The sequence below is a fragment of the Rhinichthys klamathensis genome, unplaced genomic scaffold, assembly GCF_029890125.1.
Source record: "Rhinichthys klamathensis goyatoka isolate OS25496 unplaced genomic scaffold, OSU_Roscu_1.1 h1tg000951l_1, whole genome shotgun sequence".
Taxonomy (NCBI): domain Eukaryota; kingdom Metazoa; phylum Chordata; class Actinopteri; order Cypriniformes; family Leuciscidae; genus Rhinichthys; species Rhinichthys klamathensis.
The window spans coordinates 110,001-125,000 of record NW_026607273.1 but is presented as its reverse complement, the minus strand read 5'-3'; the positions used below and the strand labels follow the sequence as shown (position 1 = coordinate 125,000).

Genomic DNA, 15,000 nt, shown 5'->3' with positions numbered 1-15,000 from the left:
TATTTCATTATATTATAATAATATATTCAATCGTTTCTTGCTGAAACAACATAAATAGATTAAATGATATTAAGATTTTTTTAACTAATACAAATGACAAACACAATATTCTTTCTATCTATCTATCTATCTATCTATCTATCTATCTATCTATCTATCTATCTATCTATCTATCTATCATCTATCATCTGTCTGTCTATCTATCTATCTATCTATCTATCTATCTATCTATCTATCATCAATCATCTGTCTGTCTATCTATCTATCTATCTATCTATCTATCTATCTATCTATCTATCTATCTATCTATCTATCTATCTATCTATCTATCTATCTATCTATCTATCTATCTATCTATCTATCTATCTATCTATCTATCTATCTATCTATCTATCTATCTATCATCTGTCTGTCTATCTATCATCTGTCTATCTATCTATCATCTATCCATCTATCCATCTATCCATCTATCCATCTATCCATCTAACAAACATTTTTAACAAATAAGATATGTTAGTTATTTTATTTATAACTTTTTACCAAAATAACTAAAACTGAAATTAAACAAACCTGTATATATATATGTGAAAAAACACAATAAAATTACTAAAACTAATTTTTTTTACTAAAATTAATCTGAAAACAGAAAAACAAAAAAGCTATAGTAGAATCTCAATGATATTATAATTATTTTTCCTTTAGTGTATGGATCATTTCTATTATAAAGCAGGAGCAGTGAGTTCTCTCTCGTCTAAACTCCTGCGGTTCCTCCGCTGGATGCAGATTTACTGTCGGCTTGATGCGCCGGGTACGAGGCCGCTCACAGCAGTGCGTGTGCAGTCTGGACAATATGAGGTTTTATCATTTTTGAAAGTATATAAAACCACGAGAGCCGATGTGACGTAGACGAACGACTGTTTTACGAGCGCAACGTCACGAGAGCCGAACTCTCTCAGGATCAACACTTGATCAAATAAATACAGCTTTAGAAGCGAGAGAGAGTTACTGTGTGTGTAGATGGACAGTCAAACCAGCATTATTCAGACAGCTTCAACATTTCTCACATTATCAGTTTATTCGCTATAGTTTAGAAAATGGTGATAAATATGAGCAGAACTCAGTGGATATTTGACTGGTTTTGTCCGTCCTTCTGTTAGACTCTCACACATGAATTATGTTGAATATCTGTCAGCTGTTAAATTTAACTACACAATTAGATAATACCAGTTTAGCTCAACCAGTGACCAAGCAATGCTTCATGTTGTTCAGTGTGTGTGTAAAAAGAGCATTAGCAATTACTAGGGGTGTAACGGTACACAAAAATCACGGTTCGGTACGTACCTCGGTTTTAAAGTCACGGTTCGGTACGTTTTCGATACAGCAAAAAGTAAGAAATGCCAGAGAAATTTCTTATTTGTTAAAAGAAAAAATATTTTTTAAATAAGTGAGTTTTCCTACATCTTGAAACTTTCAGGTTTATAAATGGGGGTCATCTTTGAAGGATGAACAAATAATGTTTTGGTCATCACATTAAAAATAACATTTAAATATATGAAGAGTTTAGATGCAAAAGCCATTTGAAATTTTCTTCTAGAATGATCATTTTTATCAAGCTTGTATATTTAAGTTCAGTAATTTCACTTAAATGGCAATGAAGATTGCCTATTAATTGTCATTTGAGTGAAATTACTGAACTTAAATGTACAAGCTTCATAAAAATGATCATTCTAGAAGAAAATTTCAAATGGCACTTATAGAGGCTTTTGCATCTGAACTCTTCATATAGGCTATTTATTTATATAATATTTGAGTTTTGAAGTGCTGGAAAAAGATGTGTGAAGTACTTGAAAGCATTTCACTATTCCAGCCAAACTGCTTACAGTTAGTGTTACTATATTAAATCCATGGTGAATGTTGCTGGTCTGTGGACGTAAAGTATTACTAGTTCATTCATGGCACAATATTTCTCCTGGTGTCCACGTCAGCGCTGTTTGATCTAATAGAGATCTACGGTTAATAATGGAGAAATTTGAATGCTTCTCACTAGATCTCGCAGCGATGTTGTTATTTCAGTGGCGAACTCAAATGTTTTCTTTACTGGATCTCTTAGCGCTGTGTTGTAACGGTTGTAACAGTGTCGCTTGATCGAGATCGGCTCCCGCTGCACAGATGTTGCTGCTCCGAACTGATAAACGATCCGTGAAGCACAATAGCGCAGTTTCGTTCCGCTTTCATTACGCTTGCCATTTGATGTTGCGCAACGTTGTGGTGATCGCGCCAGCGCGAATTTTGTCGGCAGGAAAAAATGGTCCAAGGAATCGTTCGGTTTGTATGCGTACCGAACCGGAAGCCTCGAACCGAAACGGTTCAATACGAATACATGTACCGTTACACCCCTAGCAATTACAGAAAACACACTTCAGCAAAACATGATCAGCTCAAAGTGGAGGAATCAGTTTTGCTCCCAAATATTTTAGTTAATCACTGTATGAAGAATATTTGGGTGTAATATGTCTCAGTTTACTTTATTTTGCTCTCCTCACTCACATAAATGAATGTAGTGTTGTGTACCGACTAGTGAAAATATGATATCTAGTGTCTGAATAATGTTTGGTTTGACTGTATGTATATATACGTCACACCCAGCCTGTCTCTCATGAGCACTCGTGCCCGTTGCAGCAGGTTACTGTATTTCTCGTGTTTAATGTGGTGACCTTTGACTGTAAACGGCGATATTGAACGAAGCCTGTATGTTCTGCTGGGCTCCAGATGCTCCTCGAATGAGCCTCGTGATGTTTCACAGCTGAGCGCGTCTCGAGGTCTCGTCTGTAGAGCTGCGGTCGCGGCCGTCGCGTTCGCTCGGGGAAACCCTCCATCATCTCTGACCGAGGGGCGAGTTTGTGCCGTCTGACTCAAACCATTACAAATGACACGTGTGATTTGGTGTTTTTGGGTAAATTCAGTGTGTCTTGTAAATAATAGCCCTTACTTACTAGATTTTTATATTTAAAAATAGTAGCAATGCACAACTAGTGGTTTTTAACTGCAGTTTCTTCTGATCAGGGTTCGTACGAGGTGCTTGAATTTGACTTTTTGAAATGTAAGTCCTGGAAAACCCTTAAAATATATATATATTTTTATGCAGAAGTGCTTGAAAGACAATATATGGGAAATTTATTTTTGCTTTAATTAATAAAACGATCTTTTCACACACAATTAACGCTGCAGTCCGTCTGATATAGAGGCGTTTCGCACGGCTATGAGCGCGATACTGCTCATATAAATATGATACAGCTTTTATTCAAGTCAATCATATATTCATGTGAGAGTTTGACTAAGGAAAGCGATATCTTTGTCATAATATCCTTTCAATGGTTAAAGTTTCCGCAGTCATTGCATGTGCTGCACTTTATTTGCACCATTTTGTTTTATTAGTTTATTTTAATTTATCGATTTACTTTTTTTGGAATTTAAAAGATAATAAAGATGTTGTTTGATAAGTGCGATCTCTGATTGTAGTCCTTGAAAACCAAAAAAGTAGTGCTTGAAAAGTGCATTTTACAGTTTCTGCACGAACCCTGTCTGATGTTCTGTTTATTGACCATCGTGACTAATAGTAATTGTCATTTTCTGCATGCGTATGAATCCAGGCGGATTTCGAGCTGCGGCTCTTCCAGGTCCGAGGCGAACACGCGGAGGCGGTGTCCCGTCTGGAGTCGCTCCTCGACGGGATCCAGCGGGAACAGGCGTGTGTCTCCGTGCGGGAGCGCCGCGAGCTTCAGGAGGTGTGTGTGTCCACCGAAGACGACCTGCCGCCCAAAAGCTTCCGCAATGTGTGTGTCCAGACCGACCGCGAGACCTTCATCAAAACCCCCGAGGGTGACGACACAAAACCACTGAACTCCAGCTCCAGCCTGCCCAAAAAACTCAACCTGGACTCCATTAGTGTGAGTTTAGGTGTGAGCCCTGGAGCTCCGCCTCCACCTCCTCCTCTTCCAGGTAGCTCCGCCCCCTTTCCTCCTCCTCCTCCTCCACCTCCACCCTTACCTGGGTTTGCACATGCCCCGCCCCCTCCCCCTCCCCTTCCAGGAGCACAAGCTCCGCCCCCTCCTCCTCCCCTTCCAGGAGCACAAGCTCCGCCCCCTCCACCACCGCTCCCCGGGGCTCCTCCCCCAGCCCCGCCCCCTCCTGGTCTCCCTGGAGCCCCGCCTCCTCCACCCATCCCGGGCTTCGGCCCGCCTCCTCCTCCAGCTCTCGGCTGGTCTGGATTCGGACCGACGGTCGAGAAAGCGCCTCGTAAACCTGCGGTGGAACCGGCCTGTCCCATGAAACCGCTTTACTGGAACCGCATTCAGATTCAGGACAACAAGTAAGTCCTCTACACCAGACACAAGACTTTCTTTCTTTCTTCTGTGAAACACAAGAGCAAAATTTGGGTTCCTTTGCAAAACTTTGGCATTTCCCCAAGAAACGTTGTTTTCACTTGCATTCCCCTGAGAAACGCAAAGGTTTTGCGAGCGAACGCTAAAGCATTGACATATTATATTTCCTCCCATCTTATATTTTGTCCATCACCATGTCCCTTTAGGCGCTCCGTACTATTTGCACTTAGTGCACAATGTCAAATATAATATATCTGTCAAATATAAATGGGTCAAAAAAAAAAAACTTCATGCCTTAAAACATCTTGAATGTAACTCGACACCCTTTCCTCATTTAGTATGCGCGGTTCTATGCATATGCAGATGAGCCCCGCCTCCACTCACTCACTCCGCTCAGAGATCCACTGGTTGACGATCACACGTTGATCTGATTGGTTACAAGGTCGTTTGTGACGTCAGAAACACCAGCGATTTCAAACCGTGTTTTTGAGACTGTCTTTGGTTCACTGCAGTTTTAAGGAGGAAATACTCAGCAATGCTGTCGACTTATGAACTTACACATGGTGTGTCTTAAAGCACATTAAAAACACCACATAGACACATAAACAACATTAAAAGCTGGATTTTCACCACAGGGGGACTTTAAAGTTGCATTTTAAACACTGAAATGCATTCAGAGATGTCTCCGTCCATCTGCATTAACTAATGGGAACCTTATTGTAAAGTTTTACCACAAATATCATATTTACTAGCAATGCAAAGTTCATTGGTTGGATTCCCTTAAAATGCATGAACTGATCTCATATATACTATGAATGCAATGGAAGTCAGTTTGTATAAAAGCATTTGCCAAATGCATGAATGTAAATGATCAGTTTTAATCCGTATCATTAATATTCATGCAACTCTGAGAAAAAACGTCAGATTTGCACGTTTATATCACGCAATTCTGACTTTATAACACAATTGAACTTTATATCACTCAATTCTGACTTTATAACACAATTGAACTTTATATCACGCAATTCTGACTTTATAACATACAATTGCGACTTTATATCACACCATTCTGACTTTATATCACGCAATTCTGACTTTATAACATACAATTGCGACTTTATATCACGCAATTCTGACTTTATAACATACAATTGCGACTTTATATCACACCATTCTGACTTTATATCACGCAATTCTGACTTTATAACACACAATTGAACTTTATATCACGCAATTCTGACTTTATAACACACAATTGAACTTTATATCACGCAATTCTGACTTTATAACATACAATTGCGACTTTATATCACGCAATTCTGACTTTATAACACAATTGAACTTTATATCGCGCAATTCTGACTTTATAACATAAAATTGAACTTTATATCACGCAATTCTGACTTTATAACATAAAATTGAACTTTATATCACGCAATTCTGAATTGTGAGATGTAAACTTGCAATTGTGAGAAAAAAACAGCCAGAATTGTGAGAAAAGTCGCAATTAACTTTTTTTTTTTTTTTTGTGGCGGAAATGATCGTATTTTCTTGACCTGCTAAGAACCCTAGCAGAATTTTGGACTAATTATAGCTTGTTTATTGAGAATGAAGGACAACCAGCTAATAAAGCATTACAGTAATCTAGTCTAGAGGTCATGAATGCATGAACTAGATGTTCTGCATCAGAAACAGAGAGCATGTTCGGGAGCTTAGCGATGTTTATGAGGTGGAAAAAGGCTGCTTTTGTAACATATGAAATATGATTTTCAGAAGGGAAATTGCTGTCTAATATAACTCCCAGGCCTTTAACTGTAGAGGATGAAGTTACAGCACATCCTTCTAAATGCAAATTATATTCTAATAGGTTCTGTGTACAGGTTTTTGGTCCAATTTGGAATTTAACCAAAGAAAATGACAGGTCATCCAATATTTTATATCTTTAACACACTTAATAATTTAGAGATTTATATAACTAATTCCATGTTTTCTTGTAATATTACCAAGTGGCAGCATAAATATTGAAAATAGCAGAGGTCCGAACACAGAGCCTTGCTGCACTCCGTAATTTACAGACGTTATCTTAGATTTTTTTCCCCGTTTAAAAGACAAAATGGTAACGGTCTGATGGGTACGATCTAAACCAGCCTATGCCTGTCCCTGAATCCCAGTGTAAAGCTTCTCCCTCGGGATAAAGGAGTGGAAACCAGACTGTTTAAAGACTCCCTCGTACACCATCGCCCTGTTTGTGTTGCTCGTGTTCCTCAGCAACGGCAGAAACCAAATAAGACAATCGTTCAAAAATACTTCAGATCAGTCTCATTCATTTCAGTGTCTTTATATTCAGTGTTTTAGTGGAATCACAGCACAGCAATGACCTCAGATAGTAGAAATAAACGTTAAACGACTGGAACATTTCACATCTGTTCCTCCAACAGTGTTGTTTTAAGCGTTATTCAAACGCTGATCGATCACTGCTGTATGTGTGTGTGTGTTTACAGTAATAACACACTCTGGAGTTCGCTGGAAGAGCCCAATATCATAAACGCCAAAGAATTTGAGGATCTGTTCTCGAAAGCCGCCTTACAAGCCAAGAAGAAACCGCTATCAGACACGTATGAGAAGAAGAACAAAGCCAAAAAGGTACGTCACAGCCATGACAAATTATGAGTCTGATATCTTTGCTGGGTTTATATAATGGTCAGTGCTTCCTGTAAAGATGCTTTGTGTGTTAACATAAATACATAGAGTGTTTATAGCTTGTAATTATAGGAAATCACATTGTTTTTACCACTAGAGGGGGTTTCAGGCACATTGTGTCTCACTGCCAAACATAATAACTAGGGCTGTCAAAAGATTAATCGCGATTAATCGCATCCAAAATAAAAGTGTGTGTTTACATAATATATGTGGGTGCACTGTGTATAATTATTTTATTTATATATAAATACACACACATGCATGTATATTTAAGAAAAAAATATTATTTATATATAAACTATTTATATTTATATATAATAAAAATTATATATAAATCTATATACAGTATATACAGATATACCTATATAGAGGGGGTTTCAGGCACATTATGTGTCTCACTGCCAAACATAATAACCTTAAAGTCATCATGAAAGGGGAGTTGCGCTGGTCTTTTCTCCTCTATTGTGTCGTATATATCCGAGAGAAACGCTTCTGGAACAAGAACACATGTGGGCGGGGCTTGATTAGGTCTGATTGGATGGTTGTGGTTTGCTATTGGCTGAGCTCATGTGAGTGACAGGTTATAGCCCCGCCCACATCATCAGAGAAGAGAAGCTGCAAGAGGAACTTATTCTGATTCAAGGTTATTAAAACAATAATGTTGTGCACCGATAAATCATTTAGAATAAACACTGTAATATAATATTCCATAAACTATAATATATATATATATTTTTTAAGTGCATGAAACTACCTTTAACAGCGGCATCATGTGATGACAATGTGTTGCTTTCATAAAGGATAATGCAATGATTCATAATGCAAGGAATGAGGGATTTACTGTTAGTACTTGCATTAAGTAAGCTTATTTTGAGCTCTTATTGCCCATAATGCACTAGTGGTGTTTTGATCAGATTTACAGGTTACATGGGGTTTTAAAAGACAATATTCTACAATGTTTTATCGATTTAACGATGCGCTGAGATTTATGCTGCATGTACATTAACTGGCTTTCATTCAAGTCAGTTATTGTGGTCAGGCAGAAATGACTCTTTCAGCAGTGTGTGTGTGTGTGTGTGTGTGACGTTTCACTGGACTGTGCAGTTGTGGCAGTAATGGCTCTGGTCTGGCGTCCAAGAAGTTAAAAATTCAGGCTGGACCCAAAACAGTCCAGACACACTTGATCAATCAGCTGGGCTCCACATCGCCTGTGTGTGTGTGTGTGTGTGTGAGTGTGTGTGTGTGTACATGTTTTTCTATCCCGGTGGGGACTTAAGCCTGAATGCACACACACTCATGGGGACTCGTGTCACTGTGGGCCTAAATTGAGGAAACAAGCTTATAAATCATACAGAATGAGTTGTTTTTTTGACAATGTAAAAATGCAGAAAGTTGTGTGTGATGGGTAGGTTTAGGGGTCGGGTTAGTGTGTGTGTGTGTGTGTGTGTGTGTGAGTGTGATGGGTAGGTTTAGGGGTCGGGTTAGTGTGTGTGTGTGTGTGTGTGTGTGTGTGTGTGTGTGTGTGTGTGATGGGTAGGCTTCGGGGTCGGGTTAGTGTGTGTGTGTGTGTGATGGGTAGGTTTCGGGGTTGGGTTAGTGTGTGTGTGTGTGTGATCGGTAGGTTTAGGGGTCGGGTTAGTGTGTGTGTGTGATGGGTAGGTTTCGGGGTTGGGTTAGTGTGTGTGTGTGTGTGTGTGTGATGGGTAGGCTTAGGGGTCGGGTTAGTGTGTGTGTGTGTGTGTGTGTGTGTGATCGGTAGGTTTAGGGGTCAGGTGTGTGTGTCCGGTGTGTGTGATCGGTAGGTTTAGGGGTCGGGTTAGTGTGTGTGTGTGTGATGGGCAGGCTTAGGGGTCGGGTTAGTGTGTGTGTGTGTGTATGTGTGTGTGATGGGTAGGTTTAGGGGTCGGGTGTGTGTGTGTGTGTGTGTGTGATGGACAGGTTTAGGGGTCGGGTTTGTTTGTGTGTGTGTGTGTGTGTGTGATGGGTAGGTTTAGGGGTCGGGTGTGTGTGTGTGTGATGGGTAGGTTTAGGGGTCGTGTGTGTGTGATGGGTAGGTTTAGGGGTTGGGGTGTGTGTGTGTGTGTGTGTGTGTGTGTGTGTGTGTGTGTGTGTGTGTGTGTGTGTGTGTTTGATGGGTAGGTTTAGGGGTCGGGTGTGTGTGTGTGTGATGGGTAGGTTTAGGGGTCGGGTGTGTGTGTGATGGGTAGGTTTAGGGGTCGGGTGTGTGTGTGTGTGATGGGTAGGTTTAGGGGTCGGGTGTGTGTGTGTGATGGGTAGGTTTAGGGGTCGGGTTAGTGTGTGTGTGTGATGGGTAGGTTTAGGGGTTGGGGTGTGTGTGTGTGTGTGTGTGTGTGTGTGTGTGTGATGGGTAGGTTTAGGGGTTGGGGTGTGTGTGTGTGTGTGTGTGTGTGTGTGTGTGTGATGGGTAGGTTTAGGGGTTGGGGTGTGTGTGTGATGGGTAGGTTTAGGGGTTGGGGGGTGTGTGTGTGTGTGTGATGGGTAGGTTTAGGGGTCGGGTTAGTGTGTGTGTGTGATGGGTAGGTTTAGGGGTTGGGGTGTGTGTGTGTGTGTGTGTGTGTGTGTGTGTGATCGGTGGGGTTGGGGTGTGTGTGTGTGTGTGTGTGTGTGTGTGTGTGTGTGTGTGTGATGGGTAGGTTTAGGGGTTGGGGTGTGTGTGTGATGGGTAGGTTTAGGGGTTGGGGTGTGTGTGTGTGTGTGTGTGTGTGTGATGGGTAGGTTTAGGGGGTCGGGGGTATGTTTGTGTGTGTGTGTGTGTGTGTGTGATGGACAGGTTTAGGGGTCGGGTTTGTGTGTGTGTGTGTGTTTGTCACACACACACACACACACACACAGTAACTCGCACTGTATTCACATATTCACACTTTTATTTTCATCTACTTATTTTTAAATGTGCATAATAACGCATGAATGGAAACAGCTTATGACGAGTTTATGATGAGTTTTGCTGAGTACTTGGTTAGTTGTGATGTAGCATATGAATCATATCCATCGCTGGCACATTCTGGAGCTTTATAAAGCATAAGTGTGTGTGAGAATCTCTCGTTAGTGTTTCTCAGATGTGTGTATCCTCGCAGATCTGATCCTCACAGCTGAAGTGTGTCAGAGCTGCAGTGTGTGAGTCAGTGTTGCTGTGTGGAGCCGGTCCTGATGCACACACACACACACACACTCACACACACACACACTCACACTCACACACTCAGTGTTTACTCCGTTCATTCTGCTTATTAAACCAGAGCATCCACAACATGTCAGACGTCACCTTTGACCCTCGAGTTCCCAGTTTCCCACTGACGAAGTTCATTTCGCCATCAGAGCTGCAGGCTTTTCTTATTAACACATATATTATTATTTCGGTAACACTTTACAATAAGGATTAATTAGTTAACATGAACTAACAATGCAAAATATAAAGTATTTGAAACTGAAAAAGAAAAAAGTTGCTACATTTCCTAAACTTTTTATTAATTTTCATTTCAGTTTTAGTTATTTTAGTATTTAATGAGAACTGTTGCCTTGGCAACAGCTGAAACAAAATAAATTGTATTTGGTAACACCTTTAACATTAGGTTCATTAGTTAACATGAACTAAGAATGAACAATACTTCTACAGCATTTATTAATCTTAATAATCTTAATTTCAGCATTTACTAATACGTTATTAAAATCAAAGGTTGTATTAGTTAACATTAGTTAATGAACTAACATGAACAGCTGTATTTTTATGAGCTAACATTAACAAAGATTAATAAACACTGTAACACATGTATTGCTCATGGTTAGTTCATGTTAGTTACATTAACTAATGCACCTTATAGTAAAGTGTTACCGTTATATTAATGCATTATTAATAAGCGAGTATCCGGCTTTGTTCTGCCTTTCTGTGTGTGATTTAAGTGAAATTATTTATTTAGCTTTTAGCGACTGAAAAGGTTAATAGATGCTGGAACTCTCTTGTCTTGGCAGGACGATGCAATTTCTGAAAGAACGGCTAAACACTAGCGGCGCGTTTGCAGATCCATCATTCGAGTGTGTGTTTACTCGTTGTGAATCACTCTTCTGAGAAGCCGGCGTCCGGGAAACCCAGCCGAGGCTTGAGTCGCAGTCCTGACGGTGCAATAGAGCCGGACCCACAGCGAGACCGTCAATAGTGTCGCGGCGTCGCGTCTGAGAGCTCAGAGTGATGACACTGCACACACACACACACACACACACACACACACACACACACACACACACACGAGGCTCAGAGTGATGACACTGCACACACACACACACACACACACACACACACACACACACACACACACACACACACACACACACACACACACACGAGGCTCAGAGTGATGACACTACACACACACACACACACACACACACACACACACACACACGAGGCTCAGAGTGATGACACTACACACACACACACACACACACACACACACACACACACACACACACACACACACACACACACACACACACACACACACACACACACACACACACACACACACACACACACGAGGCTCAGAGTGATGACACTGCACACACACACACACACACACACAGAGCTCTAAAGCTCTAAAGGACTAAAACCTAATGACCCAGGATATAACAACCCAAAAATTGGGTCAAATGAGCAGCCTACAAAACACTGCTTATAGTTCTCTCGTCGTGCTGTTATCAACAAATATTGCCAATCAACTTGTTTTCTTTCAATTAGCACAGGTTTTAGCATTTCGTTTTGGCACTGACTGATCATAGGCCGCATTGATCTGAGTTTATGCACCAATATTTGGTGACAATATAGCTTAATGAGAGATTTGCAAGCAATTTTTAACACCAAATTAGGTAAAGGGTGTTCAGCACAAGGGCTAAATGTGTCCTCGTCACATTAAATGATCAATCACTTTTAAAAAAACCTAAACTTTTGAATGGAAGTGTACAGCCACATACGCAAAAGTTCATTTATTTCAGTAATTCAACTTAAAAGCTGAAACTAATATATTATATAGACTCATTACATGCAAAGTGAGATATTTCAAGCCTTTATTTGTTATAATTGTGATGATTATGGCTTACAGCTTATGAAAACCTTTTCACAATATTCTAATTTTGAATTTGGGGTTTTCATAAGCTGTAAGCCATAATCATCACAATTATGAAAGATATGAAGAAAATCTTGTTTTCTGGGGAAATAGGTAAAAATTAAGTGAGTTTTTGCTTAAAACAAGCAAAATTATGGGGTGAGAAAAATAATATTGTTTCTGTTTGAATTTGGATTATTTTTCTGACCCCATTGGCAGATAATTTTGCTTGTTTTAAGCAAAAACTCACTTAATTTTGTTTTATTCCCTCGGAAAACAAGTCATGACATTTTATGGCATTTTACTCATCTAGTAAATGCATCTTGATTTTTATCTAAATATCTAAAAGGTGAAACTAATATATTATATAGACTCATTACATGCAAAGTGAGATATTTCAAGCCTTTATTTGTCATAATTGTGATGATTATGGCTTACAGCTTATGAAAACCCCAAATTCAAAATTAGAATATTGTGAAAAGGTTTTCATATCTGTAAGCCATAATCATCAAAATTATAACAAATAAAGGCTTGAAATATCTCACTTTGCATGTAGTGAGTCTATATAATATATTAGTTTCACCTTTTAAGTTGAATTACTGAAATAAATTAGCTTTGAGTTTCACCTGTAATATATAAACTCTATATTTATTTGTTATTGTATATGCTATATCTGAGTCTGTTAGGAGAGGTGAGGAAATCTGTGTTTGTGAATGTGTTTTGATCTCTGAACATATTATGAATGAGGCATTTATATAGCGTTTTCATATGTGCTACTGTACACACAAAGCGCTTCACAATCATATTATGTGTGTGTGTGTGTGCCGGACACATGTAGATAATCGTACAAAGGAGTCCATCAGCAGAGCAACTCTCCCCAAAACACAATCGACTGGGAATCGGCGAAGGGCAGGGTCACACGACGGCTAATTAGCGTCATGTGTTCGAACGCATCCGCTACTCGGATTCTCAGCGCCTTCTCTCGCTCCTGATTATCATATCAAAGCGCGGCGGGAAAACTCGAGGGGGCGGAGCCTCCGTCATCTCTGCCTGCTCATTGGACGAGCTCTAATGACTAACATGTGGCGTCAGGAGAACGTGTGTCTGAATATCTGTGCGTTTCAGTCGTCAGGAGCTGTGTGTGCTCTTCTGATATTCATATTCGGAGAAATTTTGCATTATTTTAAATATTTCATTATCATGTGTTGAGTTCATTGTACTAAAAAAAAAAGTAAAAAAAAACATGCGGTAACTTTCAGAACTCAAACTCCTCGATCCAAAAACTGCAGAATTAAACGTCAGACAAATAGATTTTTTTGTTTATTTATTTATTATGTATTTTATTTGTATTATTTATTATGTATATAATGTGTTTATTTATATATTTTTGTCCTTTATTTTCTCCTCTTTCTGTGGTGTGTTTTGGTGTCTCTCGTCTCTTGCCGTGAATATCTGTGCGTTTAAGACGTCAGGAGCTGTGTGTGTGCTCTTCTGATATTCATATTCAGAGAAATATTGCCTTATTTTAAATATCAAAAATATTTCATCTGTTAAGTTCATCATATAAAAACATGCGGTAACTTTTTCAGAACTCAAACTCCTCGATCCAAAAACTGCAGAACATTACAACGTCAGACAAATAGATTTGTTTTATTTATTTTGCTTATTTATTATACATTTTATTTGTTTATTAATATATTTTTGTCCTTTATTTTCTCCTCTCTCTGTCCTCTCTGCGGCGTGTTCTGGTGTGTGTCTCGTCTCGTGACGTCCCTCTCTCTGTGAAGTATGTAAACATCACACGCTCAGATGAATCATTATTAATACGCAGCTTAAACAGTAATAATGCTTCTTAAACAAACTGACGTTTTAATTGTTTCCAACTTAATGCCTTTAACGCTCTGTTTATTGGCCGTGTGTTCTGGGAAGCGCTTGACGCCTGACTGTACACACAGGATTCATATGCATGTGGATTGAAATTCCAGAATTCATAAACTTCACCTCATGGAACCATGTAATAATAATATTTATTGCAGTGGCTACTTGGTCTGCTTTAAAAACTTGATTTTATTTAATGATGTTGATTTGTGAAGTACAAAAATGCTTTTCTTACTCAGTTTTTTTGTCTTGTTTCCAGTCCAAATAACTAAATTCTTAAATCAAGATGGATTTATCAAAGTTGTAAAATGGCATAAAAAAAAATTTATAAAAAAAATTAAGAGTTTTTTTCTTCTTAAAAGAAGAAAAATGATCTGCTAATGGGGTCAGAAATTCAAATGGAAAACAAGATTATTTTTCTGACCCCATTGGCAGATAATTTTGCTTGTTTTAAGCAAAAACTCACTTAATTTTGATTCTTTTTTTTTCCCAGAAAACAAGACATAATGTTCATAATGTGATTGTACTCATCTAGTAAATGCATCTTGATTTAAGATTTTTTAGATATTTGGACTGGAAACGACAGAAATACTGAGAAAGAAAATCATCTTTTGCAGTGACAGGTTTCCCTCTTCAAGAGAGAGGGGAATAAACTTTCTGTAATTTTTCATTTATATTCTTCTTTTAGGAAAGTTCATGGTGCCTGATTCATATCTAGAATGCGACACTCACTCTAAAACATAACCGTGTCAGAAGCATAACGCAGACGATTGATCGGACAATAGTTGGAATATGAAAGTGAATCTGAATCAGTCAATTCAAGAAATACCTCAGCCAATCACATGACAGCAAACTGATCATCATAATGAGGAGGAAAGCTGATATACGTGACTTTGAATGTGTCATGGTTGTTGAGGATTTTAGTA

The 15,000-nt window shown here is 39.1% G+C and overlaps 1 protein-coding gene across 1 annotated transcript in view; it reads left to right on the top strand.

Annotated features, from left to right (window-relative positions):
* LOC130078679 (formin-1-like) overlaps window positions 1-15,000 on the top strand; it is a 107,502-nt gene that overhangs the window by 35,571 nt on the left and 56,931 nt on the right. Inside the window, 2 exon segments of the mRNA XM_056244269.1 lie at window positions 3,651-4,369; window positions 6,884-7,025. Of these exon segments, the coding sequence (XP_056100244.1) occupies window positions 3,651-4,369; window positions 6,884-7,025 (861 nt within the window).